Source organism: Anomaloglossus baeobatrachus, chromosome 1 (assembly GCF_048569485.1).
Source record: "Anomaloglossus baeobatrachus isolate aAnoBae1 chromosome 1, aAnoBae1.hap1, whole genome shotgun sequence".
In the NCBI taxonomy this organism is placed as follows: Eukaryota; Metazoa; Chordata; class Amphibia; order Anura; family Aromobatidae; genus Anomaloglossus; species Anomaloglossus baeobatrachus.
Window position 1 is genome coordinate 581,223,998 of NC_134353.1, and position 27,117 is coordinate 581,251,114.

The 27,117-nt window shown below is 47.1% G+C and overlaps 1 protein-coding gene across 2 annotated transcripts in view; it reads right to left on the reverse strand.

Moving 5' to 3' along the window:
* KANK1 (KN motif and ankyrin repeat domains 1) overlaps positions 1-27,117 on the reverse strand; it is a 301,259-nt gene that overhangs the window by 94,958 nt on the left and 179,184 nt on the right. For both annotated transcript variants that reach the window (XM_075317723.1, XM_075317714.1), the window contains exon 2: positions 18,531-18,635. In XM_075317723.1, coding sequence (XP_075173838.1) covers positions 18,531-18,567 — 37 coding nt within the window. In that variant the 5' untranslated portion in view covers positions 18,568-18,635. The remainder of the gene's footprint in view (positions 1-18,530; positions 18,636-27,117) is intronic.

Below are 27,117 nucleotides of genomic sequence, written 5' to 3' on the forward strand. Positions count from 1 at the left end.
CCGCTGCTGGATTCCGCTAATTTCTACTGAGCATGCCCAGAATGAAAAAAATGAAAAAAACAAACAAAACAGAGCCGACGCATTCCGTTAGACAGACGCATAACGGACGCCAAACGGATGCTACGGGTCCGTTATTTCACAGAAATCAGCTAACGGATCCGTTGACACCAAAAAAAATAACGGATGCGTCAAAACGACACAGCAACAGACCCAGCAGATTTCGCCCAACGCAAGTGTGAAACTAGCCTTACCGAGCTACTTGCTGTCATTTTGATAAAATCAATGTTTTCTCTGCTGCAGATCTAGCAGTTATACAGAGCTCATGAATATGCAGGACTACCTAGCAGCACGACAAGTAATCCTCTAATGATAATCTACTGCTGATTAAACAGTGATTTTATCAAAACTACATTAAGCAGCCCAGTAAGTGACAAATCGCTGGAATCAGGATTCTGCCCCTACATTATGAAGCTCCCAGATTAAGTGGCAAAAACCTAGTGACATATTGCCTCTAAATCTATATATATAATTGCCTCTGTCTGTCTGTCTGTCTGTCTGTCTGTCTCCAAAATTGTGTCCTTACGGTGACACAAAGCGGATTGGCCACTGGCCTCGCCATGGCCCCGCCCCCCCGCACGGATTGGTCGCTCGCCCTGGCTCCCCCCTCACACTGATTGTCCGGCCGCTCGCACAGGCTCCGCCCCCCACACGGATTGGCCTCTCGCCCCGGCACCCTGCACGTATTGGCAACTCGGCCACGCCCCGCCCCCCTCACGCAATGCACGCTCGCTCTGGCCCAGCCCCCCGCACGCATCCCCCGAACTGACACGGAGACACGACTACCAGGTGAGTACTGTACCCCCGGGAGCCCACACCAGCATACTCGGCAACCCAGCCGACACAAACCCTCGCATTGCTGGGGTTTGCCGCCGTATGCTGGTGTGGGCTCCCGTGCGAGTGGGGGACGTGATGCGCTGGTAACCATGGTAGCATAGTTACCAGCGCATCAAGGTCCTGCAGCGGCGGAAAATACACACACACACACACACACACAAACAACAGACACACACATCAGATCACACTCACTCTCACACACACCTCACACACACATCAGATCGCATCCACACACTCACAGCATCCGGAGATATCGCTGGCTTCTCGGCCGCGATACTGTGCTGTGAGCTTCCAGGACCTGCCGGAGGATCACATGGCCAGAAGCATTTGGTATCTCCGGATGTTGTGAGTATGAGCGCGTATGTGCAATATCGTCAATGTGTGTGTGCGTGAGTGTATGCGATCGGGTGGGTGTGAGTGTATGCGATCGGGTGGGTGTGAGTGTATGCGATCGGGTGGGTGTGAGTGTATGCGATCGGGTGGGTGTGAGTGTATGCGATCGGGTGGGTGTGAGTGTATGCGATCGGGTGGGTGTGAGTGTGTGTGAGTGTATGCGATCGGATCTGTGAGTGTCGGCAGAGGAGCACGGCGTGCTGGAGGAGGCTGGGAGGAGAGAGGCTGATCCTGGGGAAGGCTGGGAGGGGGAGGCTGATGCTGGGGGAGGCTGATGTTGGGGGAGGCTGGGAGGGTGTAGGCTGATGCTGGGGGAGGCTGATGTTGGGGGAGGCTGGGAGGGTGTAGGCTGATGCTGGAAGAGGCTGGGAGGAGAGAGGCTGATGCTGGGGGAGGCTGATGCTGGGGGTGGCTGGGATGGTGGAGGCTGATGCTGGGGGAGGCTGGAAGGAGAGAGGCTGATGCTGGGGGAGGCTGATGTTGGGGGAGGCTGGGAGGGTGTAGGCTGATGCTGGGGGAGGCTGATGCTGGGGGAGGCTGGGAGGAGAGAGGCTGATGCTGGGGGAGGCTGATGCTGGGGGTGGCTGGGATGAGAGAGGCTGATGCAGGGGGAGGCTGGAAGGAGAGAGGCTGATGCTGGGGGAGGCTGATGCTGGGGGAGGCTGGGAGGGGGAGGCTGATGCTGTGGGAGGCTGGGAGGAGAGAGGCTGATGCTGGGGGAGGCTGATGCTGGGGGAGGCTGGAAGGAGAGAGGCTGATGCTGGGGGAGGCTGATGCTGGGGGAGGCTGATGCTGGGGGAGGCTGATGCTGGGGGAGGCTGATTCTGGGGGAGGCTGGGAGGGGGAGGCTGGGAGGGGGAGGCTGATGCTAGGGGAGGCTGGGAGGAGAGAGGCTGATGCTGGAGAAGGCTGGGAGGAGAGAGGCTGATGCTGGGGGAGGCTGGGAGGAGAGAGGATGATGCTGGGGGAGGCTGGGAGGAAAGAGGCTGATGCTGGGGGAGGCTGGGAGGCGGAGGCTGATGCTGGGGGAGGCTGGGAGGCAGAGGCTGATGCTGGGGGAGGCTGATGCTGGGGGAGGCTGGAAGGAGAGAGGCTGATGCTGGGGGAGGCTGATGCTGGGGGAGGTTGGGAGGAGGGAGGCTGGGAGAAGAGAGGCTGATGCTGGGGGAGGCTGATGCTGGGGGAGGCTGGAAGGAGAGAGGCTGATGCTGGGGGAGGCTGATGCTGAGGGAGGCTGGGAGGTGGAGGCTGATGCTGGGGAAGGCTGGGAAGAGGGAGGCTGGGAGGAGAGAGGGTGATCCTGGGGAAGGCTGGGAGGAGGGAGGCTGGGAGGAGAGAGGCTGATCCTGGGGAAGGCTGGGAGGAGGGAGGCTGGGAGGAGAGAGGCTGATGCTGGGGGAGGCTGATGCTGGGGGTGGCTGGGATGAGAGAGGCTGATGCAGGGGGAGGCTGGAAGGAGAGAGGCTGATGCTGGGGGAGGCTGATGCTGGGGGAGGCTGGGAGGGGGAGGCTGATGCTGTGGGAGGCTGGGAGGAGAGAGGCTGATGCTGGGGGAGGCTGATGCTGGGGGAGGCTGGAAGGAGAGAGGCTGATGCTGGGGGAGGCTGATGCTGGGGGAGGCTGATTCTGGGGGAGGCTGATTCTGGGGGAGGCTGATTCTGGGGGAGGCTGATTCTGGGGGAGGCTGGGAGGGGGAGGCTGATGCTAGGGGAGGCTGGGAGGAGAGAGGCTGATGCTGGAGGAGGCTGGGAGGAGAGAGGCTGATGCTGGGGGAGGCTGGGAGGAGAGAGGATGATGCTGGGGGAGGCTGGGAGGAAAGAGGCTGATGCTGGGGGAGGCTGGGAGGCGGAGGCTGATGCTGGGGGAGGCTGGGAGGCAGAGGCTGATGCTGGGGGAGGCTGATGCTGGGGGAGGCTGGAAGGAGAGAGGCTGATGCTGGGGGAGGCTGATGCTGGGGGAGGTTGGGAGGAGGGAGGCTGGGAGAAGAGAGGCTGATGCTGGGGGAGGCTGATGCTGGGGGAGGCTGGAAGGAGAGAGGCTGATGCTGGGGGAGGCTGATGCTGAGGGAGGCTGGGAGGTGGAGGCTGATGCTGGGGAAGGCTGGGAAGAGGGAGGCTGGGAGGAGAGAGGGTGATCCTGGGGAAGGCTGGGAGGAGGGAGGCTGGGAGGAGAGAGGCTGATCCTGGGGAAGGCTGGGAGGAGGGAGGCTGGGAGGAGAGAGGCTGATGCTGGGGGAGGCTGATGCTGGGGGAGGCTGGAAGGAGAGAGGCTGATACTGGGGGAGGCTGGGAGGAGAGAGGCTGATGCTGGGGGAGGCTGAGGCTGGGAGGAGAGAGGCTGATGCTGGGGGCAGAGAGGCTGATGCTGGGGGCAGAGAGGCTGATGCTGGGGGCAGAGAGGCTGATGCTGGTGCAGCATGGGGGATGGAGCACGATGAGGGGTGCACAGCATGGGGGATGGAGCACGATGGGGAGTGCGCAGCATGGGGGATGGAGCACGTTTGGGAGTGCGCAGCATGGCGGATGGAGCACGATGGGGGGTGCGCAGCATGGGGGATGGAGCACGATGGGGGGTGCGCAGCATGGGGGATGGAGCACGATGGGAGGTGCACACCTCCCCCCAACACACACAACACACCACACACACACTGGGAACCACAAACACCGCCCTACACAGACACCCACACACACAGACAACGCTGCACACACACAACACCCAACACACAAACACCGCGGCATACATAAATATACGCACATACCACGCAACACACACATTGCACAAAACATACGTCCCCCCAAAACACACCACACCCACACAAACCGCGCAACACACACACACAACGCTACAGACACACAGCGCTCCACAAACAACGCAACACACGCAACAAACATACAACACCGCTCTCACCCCTGCCACACCCAGACAACACCCAGAACATGTGCAGCCCCTACACAAACACTTGGTAACTACACATAACAACACATTATATATATATATATATATATATATATATATATATATAAAACAAAAATCATACATTAACTACACAATACGTAAATTCTAGAATACCCGATGCGTAGAATCGGGCCACCTTCTAGTATTATATAATAGGCGTTACACAGAGCTATATGCAGTGGCACCAACAGACTTTGGTAAATAGTCCCGTCCTGTGACTGAGTTTTAGCTATGATTGCTCGGCGTGTAAACAGTTTTGCTGAGGCATGTTACATTCTTCCCACACACGCAGATGGCATGAGACTTGTGAAACACATAATGCATTCCACTAACGGGAAACTCCTACATGTACAAATACAAGCATCCTGTAACATCAACTCGCAAAGGGAAAAACTCCAGTCATTTACATAGGGTTTCTATAGGGTATATATATACACAAACACACACTTTGTGCACAGTTATTGGGCAAGTATTTTATACATGTTGGAAAATGGCAACAATTGTTGTGGTCCATTTTCTTCTATTACCCTTGTGAAAATTACAAATTTGGATTCCCAACATCATTTTTGTTGAAACCCCCCCGTAATATTTCACTTTTATGGATCAAAATGGTAAAATTCTGTGAAATCCCAAGGAATTCAAGATGCTAACCACACCCCTAGATAAAATTCCTTGAGGGGCGCAGTTTCCAAAATGGTGTCGATTTTGGGAAGTTTCTCATGTTTTGGAATCTTGGCAGTTGTCCAGATGAGACATAGCGTCCGCAATCTATTCTAGACAACTTTCATCTCTGAAAATCAAATAGCGCTCCTTCATTTCCGAGCCCTGCCGTGTGCCCAAAAAGAATTTCTGACCACATATGGGAAATCCTTGTACTCAAGAAAGTGAACCACACAATTTGCTGTGCAATTTCTCCAATTATCCTTATGAAAATGAAAAATTTGGGGCCAAAATAACATTTTGAAGAAAAAATGTAATTTTTAATTTTCATGGTCCAATGTTTTAAAATCCTGTGACGCAACTGCAGGTTCAAGATTTTCACCACACCTCTAGATAAATTCTCCAAGGGGTGTAGTTTCCAAAATGGGGGGGGGGGCTCCACTGTTTAAGCACATCCATAAATCTGCAAAAGCGACATGTCAGCCCTATTTCAGCCAGTTTTACATTCCAAAAGTCAAATAGTGCTCCTTCCCTTCAGAGTCCTACTGTGCGCCCAAACAGTAGTTTTCCACCACATTTAGGTTATCAGTGTACTTATGAGAAATTGTACAAATATATTATATGGTCCATTTTCTCTTGTTACTCCTTGAGCAAATGCAAAATTTAGGGCTAAAGCAACATTTTTTAAAGTGCTCACCACATATCTAGATACATCCTTGAGGGTGTTAATCTCCACTATTTAGGCACATTAGGGTTTCTGCAAATGCGACACCCACTAACGATTCCAACTAATTTTTGTTCCAATACTCAAATGGTGATCCTTCCCTTCAGAGCACTGCCATGCGCCCGAACAGTGGGGTTTCACCACATCTGGGCTATTAGTGTACACAGAAGAAATTGAACAACATATTGTAAGGTCCATTTTTTCCTGTTACCCTTGTTAAATTTGAAGTTAAAGTGACATTTTTGTGGGTAAAAGTGTTACATTTTTCCTTCCATATTGCTTTAAATCCTGTGAAGCACCTGAAGGAAGGGTTAATAAGCTTCTTAAAGGGAACCAATCACCAGGATTTTCGTATATAACCTAAAGCCAGTGCTATATTTTGGAACTATCAGGCTGATTCTCTAAATACCTGTATTGGTCAGCTCGGATGTTTAGGTTTTGAAATCCAAAAAAAGTAAAGTTTATAAAATTAGCTGCTTGTTGAGTGACAGCAGCTGCCGATCAGATAATATATTCATAGTTATCCCCTCCCTCTGTTAGAATTACCATAAGTATTATATATTGCAGGACCTGTGGTGAGGTCATACCCATGCAACCAGAAGGGGCGGGCTCAGCCAAACAAAGCTGGATACCAGGTCACATGGGTATGACCTCACACAGGTGCTGCAAGAGACAAAGTGAATTGTTTGTATAATACTTATGCTAATTCTAACAGGGGGAGGGGATAACTATGAATACCCCCCAGATGATATCTGATCCTCAGCTGCTGTCACTCAACAAGCAGCTAATCTTATAAAACTTTACTTTTTTGGATTTCAAACCTAAACATCCGAGCTGAACACTAAAGGTATGTGCATATGTATAAAATCAGCCTGATAGTGCCAGTATTGCACTGGTTTTAGGCTATATACGAAAATCCTCGTGATTGGTTCGCTTTAAATATAATTTTAAGCACTGTGAGGGATGTAGTTTTTCGAATCATGTCACTTTTGGGTATTTTCTGTCATATAGGCCCCTCACAGTCACTTGAGGTGTGATGTGGTCCTTAAAAAATAAATAAAATGGTTTTGAACATTTTGTTGAAAGGAAAAATTATTGAAACTTTTAGCCCTTCTAACTTCATAACAAAAAATGATGTTTCAAAAATGGTGCTGATTTAAATAAGATGTGTGGCAAATGTTATTTATTAACTATTAGGCCTAAGCCACACGGCGAGAAAATCGGTGCGAGTGGAGTGCGATAAAACATCACATTCCACTCGGCCCAATATTAGCCTGTGTGTCAGCGCACATGAGCGATTATTTTCTCAGCCCTAATCGGACCGAGAAAAAAGCTGAGACTCTTTCTCTTGCATCCATTCAAGTGTATGGGGCGAGAGAAAAATTGCTCTGCACTCGCGACACCGGTGTACCCGCGAGTGCAGTGCGAGAATGGCAATAGCCGGCTACGGAGGAGAGAGGGAGAGAAATCCCTCCCTCCCCTCCTCCGTGCCAGCCCGCCCCCCGCAGCTGAGGTCTGCTCACATGATCGGACCTCAGATGCAGGCACACTCGTATGACACTCGGCTCCTGCGGTGCTGCCAGCGCGAGCCGAGTCTCATGCGAGCATCGCAGTAGTGCCCCGTGTGGCCCCAGCCTTATTATGTGTTTTATAACTATCTTGTTTAAGGACATAAAAATTAAAAGTTTAAAAATTGTGTAATTTTCACATTTTTTTGTGCCAAAACAATGTCAGAATACCTGAGATATGTTGAAGTGTTCCACAGTTAGTGTCTCATAAAAGGATAGGATAATTGCTAGAATAGATAGCTAGAGAATAGATAACTGATGGAGATAGTTAACAGATAATAGAAAGAACATATAGAATAGATAGAAAGAAATAACAAAACAACTTGATAGAGGGATAGCTAGCTTGGCCAGCTGTTTTTGTTAAATTTTTGTTAAAAAAAATGATGCATGGCCCCACTCATTTTTTTTAAAAGCAGCCAAGTTACAGCAGACAACAGTGGGCTAATTTTATTAGGGTGGGAAGATCAATCGTTATTTGACCTTTCCAGCCTAACAATAGCAGCCCACAGCTGACCCATAAGTGGCACATCCATAAGATGCGCCAATTCTGGCGCTGGGCCCAGCTCTTACCATTGCCCTGGTGCGGTGGCAATCGGGGTAATAAGAAGTCAATAACAGCCCACAGCTGCTACTAAGCCTTAGCTTAGTGATGGTAGGAGTCTATGAGACACCCCCCAACACTAATCTGTAATTGAAAGTAAATTAACCCAAAAAATCCTTTATTTTAAATAAAAGACAAAATAGCACTTTCTTTCACCACTTTATTAACCCCCAAAACCCCCCTTAGGGTCAGACGTATTCCACATAAGGTCCCATGACGCTTCCAGCTTTGCTACATGACAATCACAGCGATTGTCATAGAACAAGACTGCTCGCTGTGAGCTCCACCCAGCAACTGAAGTGAGCCACGTTATAAGCGGTGACGTCCATCAGGTTACCGGCAGCCACAGCGTGAGTCCTCCACCTGTGACAACAAATCACCCTAGTGACTGAAGTGAGCCGTGCGATCAGTGGGACGTCACTCAGGTGATTTGCTGTCACAGGTGAAGGCCATGACCATGCTGTGGCTAACCTGAGTGAGGTCACCGCGGAGTGTGTGGCTCACTTCAGTTGCGACCTGAATGTCATAGCGGGCAGTCTTGTTCTATAGTGCTCGCTGTGAGCTTTAGATATGTAGCAGTGCTGTAAGCATCATGAGACCTCATGTGGATTACATCTGACCTGGAGGGTTGTGTTGGGGTTAATAAAAGTGGTGAAAGAGGGTGCTTTTTTCTCTTTTATTCCAAATAAAGCATTATTTCGGTGTTTAGGTTTATTTCATTTCACTTACAGATTAGTGATGGAGGGTGTCTCGAGTAGACTAATCTAGTACTTAGTGGCAGCTACGGGCTACCAAGATGCAGCCAAAAAAGATGCACTGTGTGGGCAGCAAAATAGAAATCTCAAACTTTGCTGGGACGTTTTTATGTGCATCTTTGTGACGTCAAAAATGCACCAAAAACGCAGTAACAGATGCAGCATGTGAACATCGCCTAAAACTGTGCTTTTGGAAGGAGCAGCGAGCGCTATTATGTTACATTGGAGAAAATGGTTACTTACGTGGGGGAGGGCGGGGGAGGGTAGTTTAAAAAAGTTTGATGTTGAACTAAAATACTATGGACTACGGAACTGCAAAGTTATGAATAATATATATGCAACATTCTTGTACTATGTTTAAAATAAAATACGGTAATAAAAATTATTGGTAAAAAAAAACAACAACAAACCATCAACTGTCAAACACATTTCAGCTGCCCTAGCTGTGGAGTCACAGGATATGCTGACATTGGAGAGAGGATTTTTAATACATGAACCTGCATCACAGGCTTTACGCAAATTAATGTACATTGGACATAGAGCTCCATTGTACAGAGCAGCGTCTTTGTGTCATGTGATCTACAGGGAGAGTAAAAGATTCTTTTTTTTCTTCTAATAAAATTATTAAAAATAATAAAAAAAATAAAATAATTAATTTTGATTGTGCATTTTTTTAATAATAAATATTACAACTCAGCAAATAACAGACATACATCGTGTGCAGAATTATTAGGCAAGTTGTATTTTAGAGGATTTTTTTTTATTATTGATCAACAACTATGTTCTCAATCAACCCAAAAGACTCAAATATTAAAGCTTATTATTTTTGGAAGTTGGAGTGGTTTTTTTTTTTAGATTTGGCTATCTTAGGAGGATATCGGTTTATGCAGGTAACTATTACTGTGCAGAATTATTAGGCAACTTAATAAAAATCAAATATATTCCCATCTCACTTGTTTATTTTCACCAGTTAAACCAATATAACTGCACAAAATTTAGAAATAAACATTTCTGACATGCAAAAACAAAACACCAAAAAATGAGTGACCAATATCGCCACCTTTCTTTCTGATGACACTCAACAGCCTACCATCCATAGATTCTGTCAGTTGCTTGATCTGTTTACGATCAACATTGCGTGCAGCAGCGACCATAGCCTCCCAGTCACTGTTCCGAGAGGTATACTATTTTCCCTCCCTGTAGATCTCACATTTTATGAGGGACCACAGGTTCTCTATGGGGTTCAGATCAGGTAAACAAGGGGGTCATGTAATTATTTTTCATGTTTTAAACCTTTACTGGCCAGACACGCTGTGGAGTAGTTGGATGCATGTGATGGAGCATTGTCCTGCATGAAAATCACGTTTTTCTTGAACGATACCGACTTCTTCCTGTACCACTGCTTGAAAAAGTTGTCTTCCAGAAACTGTCAGTAGGTCTGGGAGTTGAGCTTCACTCCATCCTCAACCCGAAAAGGTCTCACAAGTTAATCTTTGACGATACCAGCCCATACCAGTACCCCACCTCCACCTTGCTGGCGTCTGTGTCAGAGTGGAGCTCTCTGCCCTCTACTGATTCAGCCTCTGGCCCATCCATCTGGCCCATCAAGAGTCAGTCACTCTCATTTAATCAGTCCATAAAACCTTTGAAAAATCAGTCTTAAGATATTTCTTGGCCCAGTCTTGACGTTTTATCTTGTGTTTCTTGTTCAAAGGTGGTCGTTTTTCAGCCTTCCTCACCTTGGCCATGTCCCTGAGTATGGCACACCCTGTGCTTTTTGATACTCTATTAACGTTGCAGCTCTGAAATATGGCCAAACTGGTGGCAAATGATATCTTGGCAGCTTCACGCATGATTTTCCACAATTCATGGGCAGTTATTTTGCGCCTTTTTTGCCTAACACGCTTCTTGCGACCCTGTTGGCTATTTGCCATGAAACGCTTGATTGTTCGGTGATCACGCTTCAAAAGTTTGGCAATTTCAAGACTGCTGCATCCCTCTACAAGACATCTCACAATTTTGGACTTCTCAGAGCCTGTCAAATCTCTCTTCTGACCCATTTTGCCAAAGGAAAGAAAGTTGCCTAATAATTAAGCACACCTCATATAGGGTGTGGTCATTACACCACACCCCTCCTCATTACAGAGAGGCACATCACCTGATTTACTTAACTGGTAGTTGGCTCTCAAGCCTATACAGCTTGGAGTAGGACAACATGTATAGAAAGTATCATGTGATAAAATATTTGCCTAATAATTCTGCACACAGTGTATTTGGTGCCCCTGCAATTGTAACGACCCAATCACAGCGATCAGATTATTTATGAGGATTAGTAAAATGGCATAAAAAATGTAATGTATCGCTGAGGCAGTGTTCACATGTAATGTTAATGCTGCTTTTTACTGCAGGTGTTCACATCACATAATGCAATAACAATCATCTTTGATTATTGCGTGTTTGCTGCAGTTTTTTATGCGTTTCCCAGATATTTTATACAGGTTAGCTGCAGATGTGAATCCAGGTTTTTAATGCATTTTAATATTACAGAAAAGCTGCATTTAAAAATATAACGGAACTTTTTTGCTTGTATTTTTTTTTCAGGCTCCATAAAGAAGTCTATAGCAAAATGCAATGAAGGCGGAGATTTCATGGTGCCACATCTACTTTGCTTGGACATTTAGTCCGTGTTCACATGAAGTGTAAATACCGGGTTGTTCCGCTATCCAAGCAAAGTGGATGTGATTTCATGAAAAAGACGCTGCTGAACTCTGCAGTTTTGGTGCTTTTTTTTTTCTCTAGAGGCTTCTTTGTGGAGCTTAAAAAAAAGCATGGAAAAAACTGCAGTTATTTTTGTATGTGCAGAATCAAAGCTTTTCTGTACTATAAAAACACTTAAAAAAGTAGCTTCATATTTGCACCAAAAATGCATAAAATGGGAAAAGGCATAAAAAAAAATGCAGCAAGCATGCAATAACCATACAAGATTGTTATTGTATAATTTGGTGTGGACAGTGGCAGAAAACAAAAACACCGGATTTATACAACATGTGAACACAACCTTAGACACAAAAAACCCAGAAGATCATATAGCGAAGCTACCTAAAGCCTAAAGATGAGAAAGTTCTGGCTGATACGACTGAGTCATGTGCTGAAGATCCCTCAGTGACATATGGGTGTGGTTAAAGTTCGTGGCACCGCGCTGCGCATGTCGCATTCTTTGTCTCTCTTTCTGTTCTTCAAAAGTTGGGACGTATGCATCTGGTACAAATGATGGCCATCTAGAAGACCTACCAAGTCCTAGGCCCTCATGTATGGATTGCAATTTCAGTCTACTGTGATTTTCATTTTGGTGAATATATGAACCACATCGGTAAGAATCACCAGTTTGTTTCTCCCATAATTAGGCCCCTGTTTCTAAAATTCATCAATATTTGCCCATAGTGAGTGGTGCGGAATCATCATCCTGACCTGGGCAAGTCCTCCGCTGGCAGCACCATCCACTAAACAAGCAATAGACCTTATGTATATACGAAGACTGTTATATGAGAGCATAGTTTTATTCCAGTTTGTCGAGATTCTAGTCAGGTCACGCAGTACAGACAGGAAAAAACACCCAAAAAGAGGGCTAGGTGTGTCTTGTTGTGCTGGGTTTCTATAGCATTGTAATTAGGCATGCAAGTGTGCACACTTTGGAAGACGTAAGGCGCCGGTCACTAGGAATAAAGAGCTACACTCAAAAATAAGTAATGGAGACGTACTATTCTACTAATGCTATAAGAACTATGTGGCTTGTGAGCTGCAGAAGCAGAACCATGTGATTTTTACCTGCGTAAAAACCAAAATAAATTTGTATTTTGGCAAATAAAACCAACAACCGGGCACATTCATAAGCTCATGACACTGCCAGTGCATAATTTTAAGGGCCTTTATGAGATGTCCCTGTAAAATGATAGTGGGAGCCATCTGCATATAAACAGTGTGTCCACCCATATCCTGTCCACCGCCATTAACCTGAGAACGGCAGCAGCTATAGGAATAGAAGTGGTGTCTAGGTATAGTAAAGTAGCCATGCGCTACGCAATGAAACCACCTATAGCGCCACCTGGTGGAAAACTGAGTTAGCATTTTTATTTCGAAAATAGAACGTGATAGAGAAAAAAGTGAATTACAAAGTTGTAGGGCATCATCAATTCAATACGAACCGACACCTTGCATACAGAAATGCTGTGATATGAAACCAATGACCCCCCAAAACATTGAATGGTGGTCACACATATGGCGCTCATTTAACTTTGATGGTCAAAGTGGCCACCGTCAGCTGCAATGCACATCTGGACAGCACACTGCATCTTGCTGCACTTTGTGCAATAGGATAGGTGACACATTTGCACAAGCATCTGTGATACATCGTCGTAGGTCCTGCAATGTTGGTGGGGGGGTCGCATACACCTGCTGTTTGATGTGACCTCACAGAAAGAAGTCCAATGGGGTCAGGTCAGGTGAGCGTGGAGGCCACTCCATGCAGCCACCATACCCAATGACTTGTAGGAAGGTCTCCATGACTTATCGCTTCACGTCCGCAACCTTGTGAGTTTTACACGTTCTAATCATAGCATTTCTGTATGCAAGGTGTCAATTCGTATTGAATCGATGATGCCCTACAACTTTATAATTCACTTTTTTTCTCTCTCTCATTCCGTTTTCGAAATAAAAATGCTAACTCCATTGTTTTCCACCAGGGGGCGCAATAGGTGGTTTCATTGCGTAATGCATGGCTACTTTACTATACCTAGACACCACTTCTATACCTATAGCTGTCGCTGTTCTCAAGTTAATGGCATTGGAGAGGATATGGGTGGACACACTGTATATATTGGTATCCTGATCTTCAAAAGGTTGATCACTCTCCTGTCCTATAAGTAATCCTCAGCAACGTTAAAGGGAACCTGTCACCAGATTTGGTGACTATAAGCTGCGGCCACCATCAGTGGGCTCTTATATACAGCATTCTTATATGCTGTATATAAAAGCCCAGGCCGCTGTGTAGAACATAAAAATGACTTTATAATACTCACCTAAACTGACGGCTCGGTGCAAATGTGTCAGACGGGTATCTCAAGTTCTCTGGGTGCGGCGCCTCCTCATTCAGCCATCTTTGTCCTCCTCCTTCTGAAGCCTGGGTGTATGACGCGTACTAAGTCATACACACAGGCCGGCATTGAGGTCTTCGGCAGGCGCACTTTGATCTGCCCTGAGCAGGGCAGAACAAAAATATTGTAGTGCGCCTGCGCAGGACCTCAATGCCGTGCGTGTGCATAACGTAGGACATGTCATGCACCTAGGCTTCAGAAGAAGGAGGACAAAGATGGCTGAATGAGGAGACGCCAGACCCGGAGACACCCATCTGACCATTCTGCAACAAACCGAGCGTTTAGGTGAGTATTCTAAAATAATTTTTAGGTTCTACACAGCGGCCTGGGCTCTTCTATACAGCATGTTAGAATGCTGTATATAAGAGCCCACTGGTGGTGACCGCAACTTATAGTCACCAAATCTAGTGACAGGTTCCCTTTAATTCTTTTCCAACGCCTCAATGTAAAAATGTATGTAACAAGGCTGGAAAAAGGTTCCCATGATTTCGCAAGACCGGATCAGTTTCAGGCCTCGGCCCTAAATGTATAAACCCTTTATACATATTCTACTCTGGTGTATATAGCAACGGATTGTTATGAGGGAAGCTCCCTAACAAAGCCTTAAATAACATCCAGGTGCTACGATGTCAAATACCATAGCAAGTCTTTACAGATGTGAATAGAGTGCTTCAAAATGTCAACTAATGTCACGTTCCACCTGCTACAAACATACAGATACTTTGGTTTGGATTAAAGCAATAAAGAAAATGACAGTCAGTATAGGGGTTATCCAAAATTGAGAAAAAAATGGAAAAAAGGAATATATGACCCAAAACACTCAACAATTCCTTGATAAACCCTATATTCCAGCGCAACCACTCCTCTCCAGTCTTTGGTAATTGTGCTGCAGCGAGACCGTCACCAACTACCCATGTGACTGCTGCGGCCAGTCAGTGGCTTCCACAGTATACCGCTGAGTCCATAATCATTCGCCTCAGCAGTATAAGTCTGCACTCCAGAATTAGCATCTCCCAATTATCCATATGATCACTGCTGCAGTGGTTATGCCTAACACCAATGATTGACTGCAGCAGTCACATAGACAGTTGGGGGAAGACATGGTTGCAGCACAGTAAACAGAATAAATGTAAACCAGCAATGCGGGAAAACACAGGAATTCTCGTGTGAGTAATATGTTACTTTATGCTACTCTGCCCCATTTTCCTTATTTTTAATAGTATGGAAAACTTCTTTACTAAATCACAATTCTATTTACAACCTGAAACTTCAAGTTGCGCTCGGAGATGTCAATTGTAGGACGGCTGTTTACTGACAGATTAATATTGAGGATGTTCTATCTGGTCATCCACTATTCAAGATGGCGCAAGAACTGGGTACTAACTCAGATTCAGATTAGATATAGCCCACACATCATATAAGCTTCCCATGCTTACAAGACGTTTTACAGGCTCCACGTAAATCTCTGCAGTTACTAATTGTGGCTAAATATTGTTGAATCCTGACAGTTTGTAATCTGCACACTGTCAGGATTTTGCTTTTTTGCTAGTGTGATTGGTTGTCAAAGGACCATAAGAATGCAAATTTGCATACTTGCTGTTGCATGCCTACTAGCTTATCCAATTCTCTCAATAGAAAATGGAGAACAGAAGGGAAAAAATGCTTGTTAACAAGTGACCGCAAGTATGCAGTCTACATAGTTGTGATCATGTGACAACCCCTCATTCAAGCTGGCAATGGAGCAAAACCCTGACAGTGAGAAAATTGCAAGTGTTGGGCAATTAATAAAAATAATTTGATTAAGTTGCCATTTGCCTGCTCCAAGATCTTAATTTTTAACAAAAATGGAAAACAAAAATTAAAAAAAATGTACTCTTCCCCCCCAGAGGAGTGCTGTCTTGGAAGCACTTATTCCTGGGAGTTGGGGATATGGCCAAAAATGAGTTATGTCGGGGCTGTGTAGGTCGCAATGTCTTCGAGGACATTCAATTAACCCCCTAAAAGCCAGTGGACAGCTCCATCTGCTAAAATATATTCTCAGTAACTAATTAGTAACAGCTGCATCTTGTCCAGTCAGTTTTTACCTCTTTCATCTTTTAAATTTTAAAAACTACAAAAAGGAAAAATTGGCCGATGCAAAAGTTTTGACTCCCTTGGAGATTTGTGTTCTAAGATAACCTGGACCAAGGTTTCAGACCTCAAATAGCCTATTAGGGTTATGGCTTGATTACAATCATCGTTAGGTAAGGCCGGGTGATACAAATTTCACAGCTTTATAAAAACCCAGCCTCCTCCAACTTTGTGTCAATAATAGCAGCCATGGGTTCTTCTAAGCAGCTGCCTAGCACTCTGAAAATGAAAATTGTAGCGGCCCATAAAAGCCATTTCCTCAGATCGAAATGTAATAAAGAAATGGCAGTTAACAGGTACAGTGGACATCAAGAGAAAGTCTGGAAGACCAAGCAAAAACAAAAATGTATGTGGGATCTGCTTGTAGGATTGCTAGAGAGGTAAATCAGAACCCCCACTAAACTGCAAAAGACCTTCAAGAAGATTAAGCAGACTCTGGAGTTGGCGTACATTGTTCTACTGCCCAGAGAAACACGCATCTTCTCGGCTTGGTCTCCATGTGGCCCTCGCTTGCTCTCTGTAAAATGCAATCAATATTATTCCTATTCCCTTGTGTGCCCCCTTACATAATCTGACTAGGTGCAGTGGAATCATTTACATGGTAAATCACTCACATGTATAAGATGTATTGTGGGAAATCTCCATAGAGCATGGAGACCTGCCCCAAGTTATGCAGATTTGTGTGGATTTTCTGGGGTGTATTCCCTGTAAAAACAAGCCAAGCAGCCAAAAATAATAGAAATGACACATGCATCCCTTGGCATTCCTGTGGTACACGTGAGACTGGCAAGGAAGCGTTACCACATAAGGCTACATGCGCACGCTGCTTTTTTTGCTGCTTTTTTGCTGCTTTTTTGGCTGCAGTTTTGTCAGCAGAACTTTCTGACATCTGACTTCCCAGCAAAGTCTATGAGAAGTCAGATTTGTCATGCGCACATTGCAGTTTATTTGTCAGCGGTTTTTTTTTGTCAAAAGTTTGTGACAAAAAAAATGCAGCATGTTCATTCTTTCCTGCGTTTTTGTCAACATTTGTCACCCATTGAAATCAATGAGGGCATCAAAAACGCAGGAAAAATGCATGCTAATCACAAGTGGTGCATTTTACCTGCCTTTTACCTGCGTTTTTGCTAGCAAAAACGCAGGTGATTTGTCAGGAAGTGAGGTCAGGCAAGTGGTCCCGTCCCGTCCTCCACGTGTTCCCCGAAGTACCGCTGTCCCCAGGGGAGATGATGTGGAGGACGGGGACTATCAGCAGCGGCAGTGAGAGGGGGATGGACATTGGCAGCTGAAAACATTGATTTTTCCCTCTCGCTGCTGCCGCCGCTGATAGTCCCGTCCTCCACGTGTTCCCAGAAGTACCACTGTCCCCAGCGTGCACGCACAGGGGAGATGATGTGGAGGACGGGACTATCAGCAGCGGCGGCAGCGAGAGGGAAAAATCAATGTTTTCAGCAGCCAACGTCCATCCCCCTCTCGCTGCCGCCGCCGCTGATAGTTCCGTCCTCCCCGTGTTCCCTGAAGTACCGCTGTCCCCGCACAGAGGAGATGATGGACCCCTCTCACTGCCACCACCGCCGCCGCTGAAAGTCCCGTCCTCCACGCTCCTGCCTGCCGGCTCCACGCTCCTGCCGGCTCCACGCAGTAGCGCGATCAGCTGTGCTGTCACTGAGGTTACTCGCGGCCACCGCTGGATTCAGCGGTTGCCGCGGGTAACCTCAGTGACAGCAGCTGATCGCGCGGCTGCCTTCATTAGATGCATGGAGGTGACTGGACCGGCGGTGTCTGCTGCTCCGGTCACCTCCATGCAGCAGAGCTGGATGCGACGCTGGAGCATGCTGGATTACGCCGGACATGGAGGGCTTTGTCGGGGTTAATAAATTGGTAATGAGGGAATGTGTGTGTGTTTTTTATTTCTAATAAAGGATTTTTTCTGGTGTGTGTGTTTATTTACTGTAATTTACAGATTAATCATGGAGGGTGTCTCATAGACGCCTGACATGATTAATCTAGGACTTATTGGCAGCTATGGGCTGCCAATAACTCCTTATTACCCCGATTTGCCAACGCACCAGGGCAAATCGGGAAGAGCCGGGTACAGTCCCAGAACAGCCGCATCTAATGGATGCGGCCATTCTGGGCGGCTGCTGACTGATATTGTTAGGCTGGGGGGCTCCCCATAACGTGGAGCTCCCCATCCTGAGAATACCAGCCTTCAGCCGTATGGCTTTATCTGGCTGGCATTAAAATTGGGGGGGACCGCACGCCAGTTTTTTTTATTTATTTATTTCTAATTTTTTTTTTTTCAATTCAACAAGCTTTATGGGCTTGTTTGAACTGAAAAATACATGAAACAATTGTTGACAAAACTGCAGCCAAAAACGCACCAAAAAAGCAGCAAAAATGCACCAAAAAAGCACCTACATTTTTTGTGACATTTCCAGGCTCTCTCTGACAAGGTGCAGTTTTGGCTGCAGTTTTGGCTGCAGTTTGTGAACACGAAAAAGAAGCAGCGTGCGCATGTAGCCTAAGTGTAATAAGAGAGGAGTAGTGCGCTTTTATATTTAGTTATTCTTTATCACTTATCTATAGAGATTTTACTTTTTTGGGCAAGAGTCAGCAATGTGAAGCCGTAGAGACTGCAGAAATGTATAAGGAGCCCAGGAAACCCTTTTGATAGAGCAAATAAAGATGTTACAATACCAGAAAGATTTCCGTTGACATTGTCTGTATTCTCCATGTCACACTTCGCTGTCAGGATGGCCAGAAACAAAGCTGCTATTCATTCAGTCCAATTCTGCAAGAAACCTGGAAAACAAAAAAGTAAATCTGTGAGCTGACATAGAATGTAAAAAAAAACAAAAAAATGACACCAGCACATATATTGTTTGATAACCCATGTACAACCTTATCCTGAAGGCCACCATACTCATTAATATAAGGCAGGCCAAACCCAGCAATGGAGCACTTTTTGAAAGGCTAGTCTTTGGTTTTTCACTGGAGATATGCCGCTGTCAGAGCAATCACAGCTCACTTTCCTCCTCCCACACACGACATGTACGCTTGGCTAAGCCCATCATGCATGTATGTAGGAGGGGTGAGAGGTGGTCAGGAGGGGAAGCTGGCAGTCAAATAACTGTTTTGACACTTAACCTTTATAGACTTATGCCCTGTTCACACTAAGATATGTTCAATAGACTAAAGGGTATTTAAATCAGTAAGATCATATCCCCCTCCCTCAAAACTGCAAAAATGGGCCTGCAGGTCTTTGAAATGTAAATTCACTGATACTTTTATATCTTTTATCTGTTGTTGCCTTCCCGAGTAATTAGTGTTTTCATTCAAATGCACATGAGGCGTTAGGTGCTTTGAACACAACAGAGCACTTCAGGGACCTCTGCATCCCCAGTTTGCTTTCTCTCCCAACACAAACCTCTAACTTGATAGCACACTGTCTGATTTACTTGCCTGACATCAGTTGAGCTGTCAATCAACCTAAGGTGACTGGTGGGATATTAAACCCCCCCCCCCTTCCCGGTCACATTTAACGACTTACCAGCGATCCCGAAAACGATGTGACCGGATAAGGATCGCTGGCGAGATGTCACACAGTCAGATCTTACCAACGACGCAGTAACGATCAGCGACCTGTATAACGATCTCGGCGGGCGTTGGGACGGTGGTAGGAGGTCGTTGGTAGGCATCAAACACAGATGCGTCCTGCCCAGCAGGACATCGCCTTTGAAGAAAATGGTCCCAACCATTCAGCAACGACCGGCGACCTCACAGCAGGGGCCTGATCGCTGCTAGGTGTCACATATAACGAGATCCCACCAAGGACACCATCTGCAAGGAGTTTGTATGTTCTCCCCGTGTTTGCGTGGGTTTCCTCCGGGTTCTCCGGTTTTCTCCCACACTCCAAAGACATACAGAAAGGGACTCTAGATTGTGAGCCCCAATGGGGACAGTGTTGCCGATGTATGTAAATGCGCTGTGGAATTACTAGCGCTATATAAATGAATACAATTATTATTATTATTATCGCTGCTGAGTCATGAAAACGGTGACGCAGCAACGATCTCGTTAGCAATCTAGTTAGCGATCTCATTGTGTGTGACAGGGCCTTTAACCTCAGGAGGTCTTGGCTCATGAGCTCTGCCAGAGCACTTAACACCTCATTTACATATGAATGAAAACACTAATTAAAGTGGGAATGCAGCAACAGATAGCAGATATAAAAGGTGTTGATGGATTAACATTTCAAAACATTTATATACAATTTATTGATGAGTCTATTTAGAATTAAACATTCTATTTTTTATTCATTTTTCTGTCTACTTCATTGGTTCATTAGAAAAATAAATAAAAAACAAACCAAAAAAACACACCCTTGGTTTTAGTAGTCTGTCTGACAAATAAAACCTAGGGAGGTCTTATTTGCATGATCTCGCTACAGAAGCCAGGCTTGGAAGTACTCCAAACTATTATTAGCAGTAGAGGCGGGCTAGACTGTCAGAGAATATCATGAAGTTTTCCAAGTATAGTGCTTAAGACATCTTATGCTTCAGACAAACATGGCTGTTTGTCACACTTAAGCTGAGAATAAAACACTAGGAAAAACCTCACAGGAGCACTATAGACAAATGTATTCTAATGGTGTCCCTCTAACAATCAATGATCAGCAGCGGTCTCATTTTTCAGGATCTCCATACAATCCTTCCTGGGCAGTGGTTACATAACTTTCTGCATAAACCTAGAATTGGAGGAAACAAAGGGCTTGAATGCTGTGCTATTTATTCACTTGCTTGTCTCTTCTTTCCTACGTCCAGGCGATTCTCTTTGTTGCACAGTGACACCAAGTGGATTGTAGAATAATGAGACATTTTCAGGACTATTCACCTCATCATAAAGGCATCAGAATAATTGTATGAACATAAAAAGACTCCAGTCAAAAGAAAAAAAAACAAAAAAAACCTGCCAATTGTTTTTTTTTCTTCTTTATAAAACTAGAGTTTACTGTCAAATTTGTATTGTCTAATAATTTATATAAAACCTCACTATAAAATAAAAAATAAAGAAAGACACTTTCTCTGTTATAGAGGTGCTAGTGACATGAGTGAATGACTTAATGGATATAAGTAAAATATATCTTTGTACCGTCAATTTGTCACGAACAGCCGGGGAAGTCCCTCAGAAATCCGCAGCTGTTCACTGATTTGTTACACACGACTACTCTCTAGCGCCCCCCTTGTCTGCAGGCCAATTTTGGTACTGCAGGACAATGCATAAGATGAGGCTGCTGAGCTGATAATGCCAAATATTGGAGGTCTCACAGCAAGGGTAAATGTATATCTCTGATTCCTGCTAATGGAATATTTATATACCTCGGTACCCTTAATGATAGCACTCCAATAATTCTATGCAATAACAATTACGCTGCCACCACCCAGACTTTCTACAGGTAGCTGGGAACCCGTTTCAGATAGCATAAGGCCCTTCGGGGTTTTGGATTCGTATATAAAGCATAAGGAAAGAAACTCTTAAATTTTTATATATTTAATCCGAAAATAGGCAGTGTTTAAAGAATATACAGGAATTTACAAAAGGGAACAATACACATTACGGCATAACAGTTACATAAAATAAAAGGTATAAACGTGAAACTTACTAAGCTTGTGCCATAGAAGTGACGTCTGCTTAGGGAGTAGGAGGGAACTCCAAGAGATGTTAGAATCGGCCAGCATCACCCTTCATGATGCCCTCCTCGTGCTGACTGAGCCCCCAAGACAGGAACTGTCTCTTATGCTCTTGCTAGCCCCCCTTGCCTGTGACATCATTTTACAGTCACTTGTGGGCTGGGCTTGAGATGGTCACAAAGTTCCATAATTCTAGGGTTTTTCATATCTTTGCCCCTGGGTCACACAGGTGAAAGATATTAGCGTTTATTCTTTTAAACAATTTTTTTAATGGATATAGGGAGTGAAGAAAAGATCTTAGTCAAATATAACCCCAAGACATTGAGTGCTGTAGGGGTTAAACCACAGATTTCAGCAATGGAGCTGTCAGAGGTAGAAGGAAAAGCAAGAAAGCAGTATACGGAGATTAATAGAGCAGAACACAGTTGTAAGAAGTTGGTGGTCCACAGTGTCAAATGCTGCAGGAAAATCATTAGTGAGTAACGGCCAGTAGACTTAAAGGGGTTATCCGGCTTCTTTTGACTTTTTTTTTATTACCCTATTGGGCTACATTGGGGCAGGTAAGTAGATAGTGAGCACTTACCTGCCCTGCTGTCAGCCCCTCTCCCCTGGCTCAGAGCGGTCATGTGACCACTCCTGCCGCGATTTTGCTGCTTCTGGTCATTTCATGTCAACATGGGCAGGACCATGTTGACATACAAATCTGAAACAGCATGTCGCCTCCCTGCTGGGCGGCTACAGTGCGATGAGCCCCGCCCCCCTTCCCTGCACCCTCCCACACATTCCCCCGCACCCCTTACTCTCCCCGCAACCTCCCCCTGCACTGCTGTGGGGTCCGTGACTTGGGGGAGGGGCCTGGCGGCGGCTGCCGTGGTGTCAGCGCCAGCACCGCGGGCCCCTGCTCAGGATCGCACATTCAAATGTACCGGCATCACAGATCACAGATGCCGGTACATTTGAAAGCGCTGATGAGAGGGAGCGCTGCTTCTCATTACTGCCCCGCTGTCTGTGTCTGACAGATCAGGACAGCGGTGACGTCACTACTGTTCTGATATGTCCAGACCAGACAGCGTGCGAATGTGCAGGAGCGGCGGGGACCGAGGATGGGTGAGTATGTACTCCCTACATGTGTTCCCTATGAGGGTAGGGGGCTCCGTATAGAGCGCCGTGTGTGTGTGTGTGTGTGTGTGTGTGTATGTGTGTGTGTGTATGTGTGTGTGGTGCAGAGCCCGGTGTGCGTGTGTGGTGCAGAGCCCGATGTTGTGTGTGGTGCAGAGCCCGATGTTGTGTGCGGTGCAGAGCCCGATGTGGTGTGCGGTGCAGAGCCCGATGTGGTGTGCGGTGCAGAGCCCGATGTGCGGTGCGGTGCAGAGCCCGATGTGCGGTGCGGTGCAGAGCCCGATGTGCGGTGCGGTGCAGAGCCCGATGTGCGGTGCGGTGCAGAGCCCGATGTGCGGTGCGGTGCAGAGCCCGATGTGCGGTGCGGTGCAGAGCCCGATGTGCGGTGCGGTGCAGAGCCCGATGTGCGGTGCGGTGCAGAGCCCGATGTGCGGTGCGGTGCAGAGCCCGATGTGCGGTGCGGTGCAGAGCCCGATGTGCGGTGCAGAGCCCGATGTGCGGTGCGGTGCAGAGCCCGATGTGCGGTGCGGTGCAGAGCCCGATGTGCGGTGCGGTGCAGAGCCCGATGTGCGGTGCGGTGCAGAGCCCGATGTGCGGTGCGGTGCAGAGCCCGATGTGCGGTGCGGTGCAGAGCCCGATGTGCGGTGCGGTGCAGAGCCCGATGTGCGGTGCGGTGCAGAGCCCGATGTGCGGTGCGGTGCAGAGCCCGATGTGCGGTGCGGTGCAGAGCCCGATGTGCGGTGCGGTGCAGAGCCCGATGTGCGGTGCGGTGCAGAGCCCGATGTGCGTGTGCGGTGCAGAGCCCGATGTGCGTGTGCGGTGCAGAGCCCGATGAGCGTGTGCGGTGCAGAGCCCGATGTGCGTGTGCGGTGCAGAGCCCGATGTGCGTGTGCGGTGCAGAGCCCGATGTGCGTGGGGGGTGCAGAGCCCGATGAGGTGGGGGGTGCAGAGCCCGATGAGGTGGGGGGTGCAGAGCCCGATGAGGTGGGGGGTGCAGAGCCCGATGAGGTGGGGGGTGCAGAGCCCGATGAGGTGGGGGGTGCAGAGCCCGATGAGGTGGGGGGTGCAGAGCCCGATGTGGTGGGGGGTGCAGAGACCGATGTGGTGAGGGGTGCAGAGACCGATGTGGTGGGGGGTGCAGAGCCCGATGTGGTGGGGGGTGCAGAGCCCGATGTGGTGTGGGGTGCAGAGCCCGATGTGGTGTGGGGTGCAGAGCCTGATGTGGGGCTGTTATTTGCAATGCTGTAGTGATAACAGGTTAGGTGCTGGGGAAGAATACTGACAGGGAATGTGTGTGCAGGGGCGGGCAGGGGGCAGGCAGGGGGAGAGGCTGGACACCGAGGCCGGGCGGTGCCAGCTCTGACTGAGGTTTTGCACAGGAAGAGGTCAGTTTGCTGGAGCTGAATGTAAACAAAGACTGCAGAGAATAAAGGGTGAATTCAAGAGGAACAAAAGTTAGAAAACAAAAAATAACAATGTAGGGGTGTTTTATATGACAATACAGCACAGATTAGCTTACCAAAAATTTTTGAGTTTATATCGGACAACTCCTTTAAGGGTGCTTTACACGCTGCGACATCGCTAACGATATATCGTCGGGGTCACATCGTTTGTGACGCACATCCGGTGTCGTTAGCGACATCGCAGCGTGTGACAGCTAGGAGCAACGATCAACGATCGCAAAAACGTAAAAAATCGTTGACACGTCGCTCCTTTTCATAATATCGATGTTGTTCATCGTTCCTGCAGCACCACACATCACTACGTTTCACACCAGAGGAACGACGAACATCTCCTTACCTGCGTCCACCGGCAATGAGGAAGGAAGGAGGTGGGCAGGAAATTTCGCCCGCTCATCTCCGCCCCTCCGCTTCTATTGGACGGCTGTCGCAGGGAAGGTAAGTCCGATTTACGAGAGCGAGAATGAGAGCGAGAGCAAATAAGAGAAAGAAAGAGAGAGACCAAAAAACAAGAACCTGGTTCAGACCCGAAAATGAGCCAGGATAGATTTGATAAGATGGCATGCACTCCCACCCCACCCCCAAATTTTGATACCTAGCCATGATAAAGCAGAGAACTGGTATTCTCAGGTTGGGGAGGCCCATGGTTATAGTCCCCCGAGCCTAAAAATAGCAGCCTGCAGCCACCCAGGATTGTCACATCAATTAGATGCTACAATCCCAGGGACTCATGCTGTTTGCTTTGGAGCGATGACAAGTGGAGTAATGAGGGGCAAGTTACAGCTCACAGCTGCCTTTAAGCCCTAGGTCAGTTATGGAAGGTGTCTATGAGACCCCTCCATTACTAATCTGTACGTGAAAAGAAATAAACACAAACACCGAAAAAATCCTTTATTTCACCTCTTTATTAACCCCTGAGCTCACTCAATTCAATGAGATCACCTAAGGTCAGGTCTCCTGCGATTACACGTGGAGGGCCGTAGGAAAGTCAAGCTGTGAACGCAAATAACCAGAGTGATTTCACCGCTCATCGCTGTGGCTCATTCTCTACCTGAAGTTCACAGTGGGTTCTCATGCCTGCGCGCTGTCACTTCAGACTTAGCAGCGCTGGAATCGTCGTGGTACCTCATGTGGCTTATGACAGACCTAGGTGTTTATTTCTTTTCACTTACAAATTAGTAATGGGGGGTCTCATAGATTCTTCCCATTACTGATCTAGGGCTTAGTTGCAGTTATGAGCTGTTGCTAACCCCTTATTAGCCTGTTTGCCCAGGCACCAGGGTTATCGGGATGAGCCGGGTAAATGTGGCGCCCCTGACCTGGTCAGGCACCACTGGGTACTGCACCCATGCTGGGTCAGTACTTTCAGGTAATCCTAAAGGCTGAAATAGGGTGTGTACGCACAGACACATAGCAACCAGGTCTCCTACACCTTAGAAGGGACCCTTGGGCAGAACCAAATGGGGGGGCGTGCCTCCATATCTCAGCTAGGGGTGTAGGGTAGGGACTGGAAGCTAAGGTGGCAGTGTCTGTCAGGAAAGTAGGAGGAGTTAGCCAGTCTGAGGTGAAAAAGTGCAGAAAGTGGCAGGGGAGTGATGTGCGCGGACACGCTAGTCAGACCCTGCACGTGTAGTAGCCGTTAGCGGGGGAGAACGGTTACCAGCAAGTCGGTCGGAAAGACGCTGAGGAAGTCAGCTGGTCGAGTACGGAGACTCCTGGTGGCTAGGCACGCACGGGGAACAGGTCCCTAGAGTAGATGTCCATTTATTTGGTCTGCTAAACCTGCCGGTGAGGGGAACCACAAGTCTCACACCAACCAACTAGAGTTCGAGCATCCGCAGCAACGAGGGGGCCCATAAGGAGGATCGAGCTTGGAGCCATCTTCCTTGGTCCACGCTGCCAGCAAACGGGCCAAAAAGGCGAGAAAAGGCAGCAGCAACTTCCCTGGATGAATCCCACAGTACTTCAAGTCAGGGGTTATCCGAAACAAGAAGTGCTAGAAAGGCGAGTTAACGGTTACCCTTAGATCAGCCTGAAGGATACCTGGTTCCACCTGGTTTATCTCAGCATCGCCCGGGTTACCTCACAAAAACACCTGAAAGTGAGTAAACAAGTTGAAAGACATCTTGGACTGTGCCTGAGTTATTCTGGGTCCTGTTGTTCCACACATACCCGAGCCCCTGGGGCCAGCCTCACTCACGGGAGGCCATACCATCAGACTGCAGACTCCATCAGCCCCAGATGCTCATTAAAGCTGCAGTGGCGGTCATCCATACCCCTGACCGCAAAACCGTGAGTGGCGTCACAACTCCTATGTAAATAAACCTGACATACCTGAGGCCAGAAATACCAAAATGTGGAGACCCTGTGGCGTTCCTGCAGGTGGATAGATGTCCCTGGGAGCAGTGGGCGACACAAAGTTCTGGGATTGTCGCAGCTAATCGATGCGACAATCCTGGGCAACTGCAGACTGCTATTTTTCAGCTGGGGGGTGGGCAATAACCATGGGTAACCCCAGTCTGAGAATACTGGATACTGGCTTTATCATGGCTAGTATGAAAATTGGGGAGACCACACGTCGTTTATTAAAAATGTATTTAAATAATAATTAAAAAAAAAAAAAAAAAGCCGCAGGTGGTTCCTCTTATTTTCATACACAGCCAAGATAAGCGCACAGCTGGGGGCTACAGCCTGCAGCCATATGCTTTATATGTGCTGGGTTTCATATCATAGGACCCAATGCTAATTTTATTTATTTCTTTTTACATGAATCTCGACACACACACAGCGCTTCTGATTGGTTGCAGTCAGACACCATCACACTGACCGTAATTACCCTTATACTTGAAGAATAATTTTAGTCTGTATATGAGGGTTATTATTACTACTAATCCTTGACCTATTGTATACGCCTTATTTCCTATCTTGATATGGTAGAAATCCTTTTTAATCACTGTTCCTGTTGTGTATGTCTCAATAAAGATTTCTAATTTCGCACATATACTCTTGTTCTCC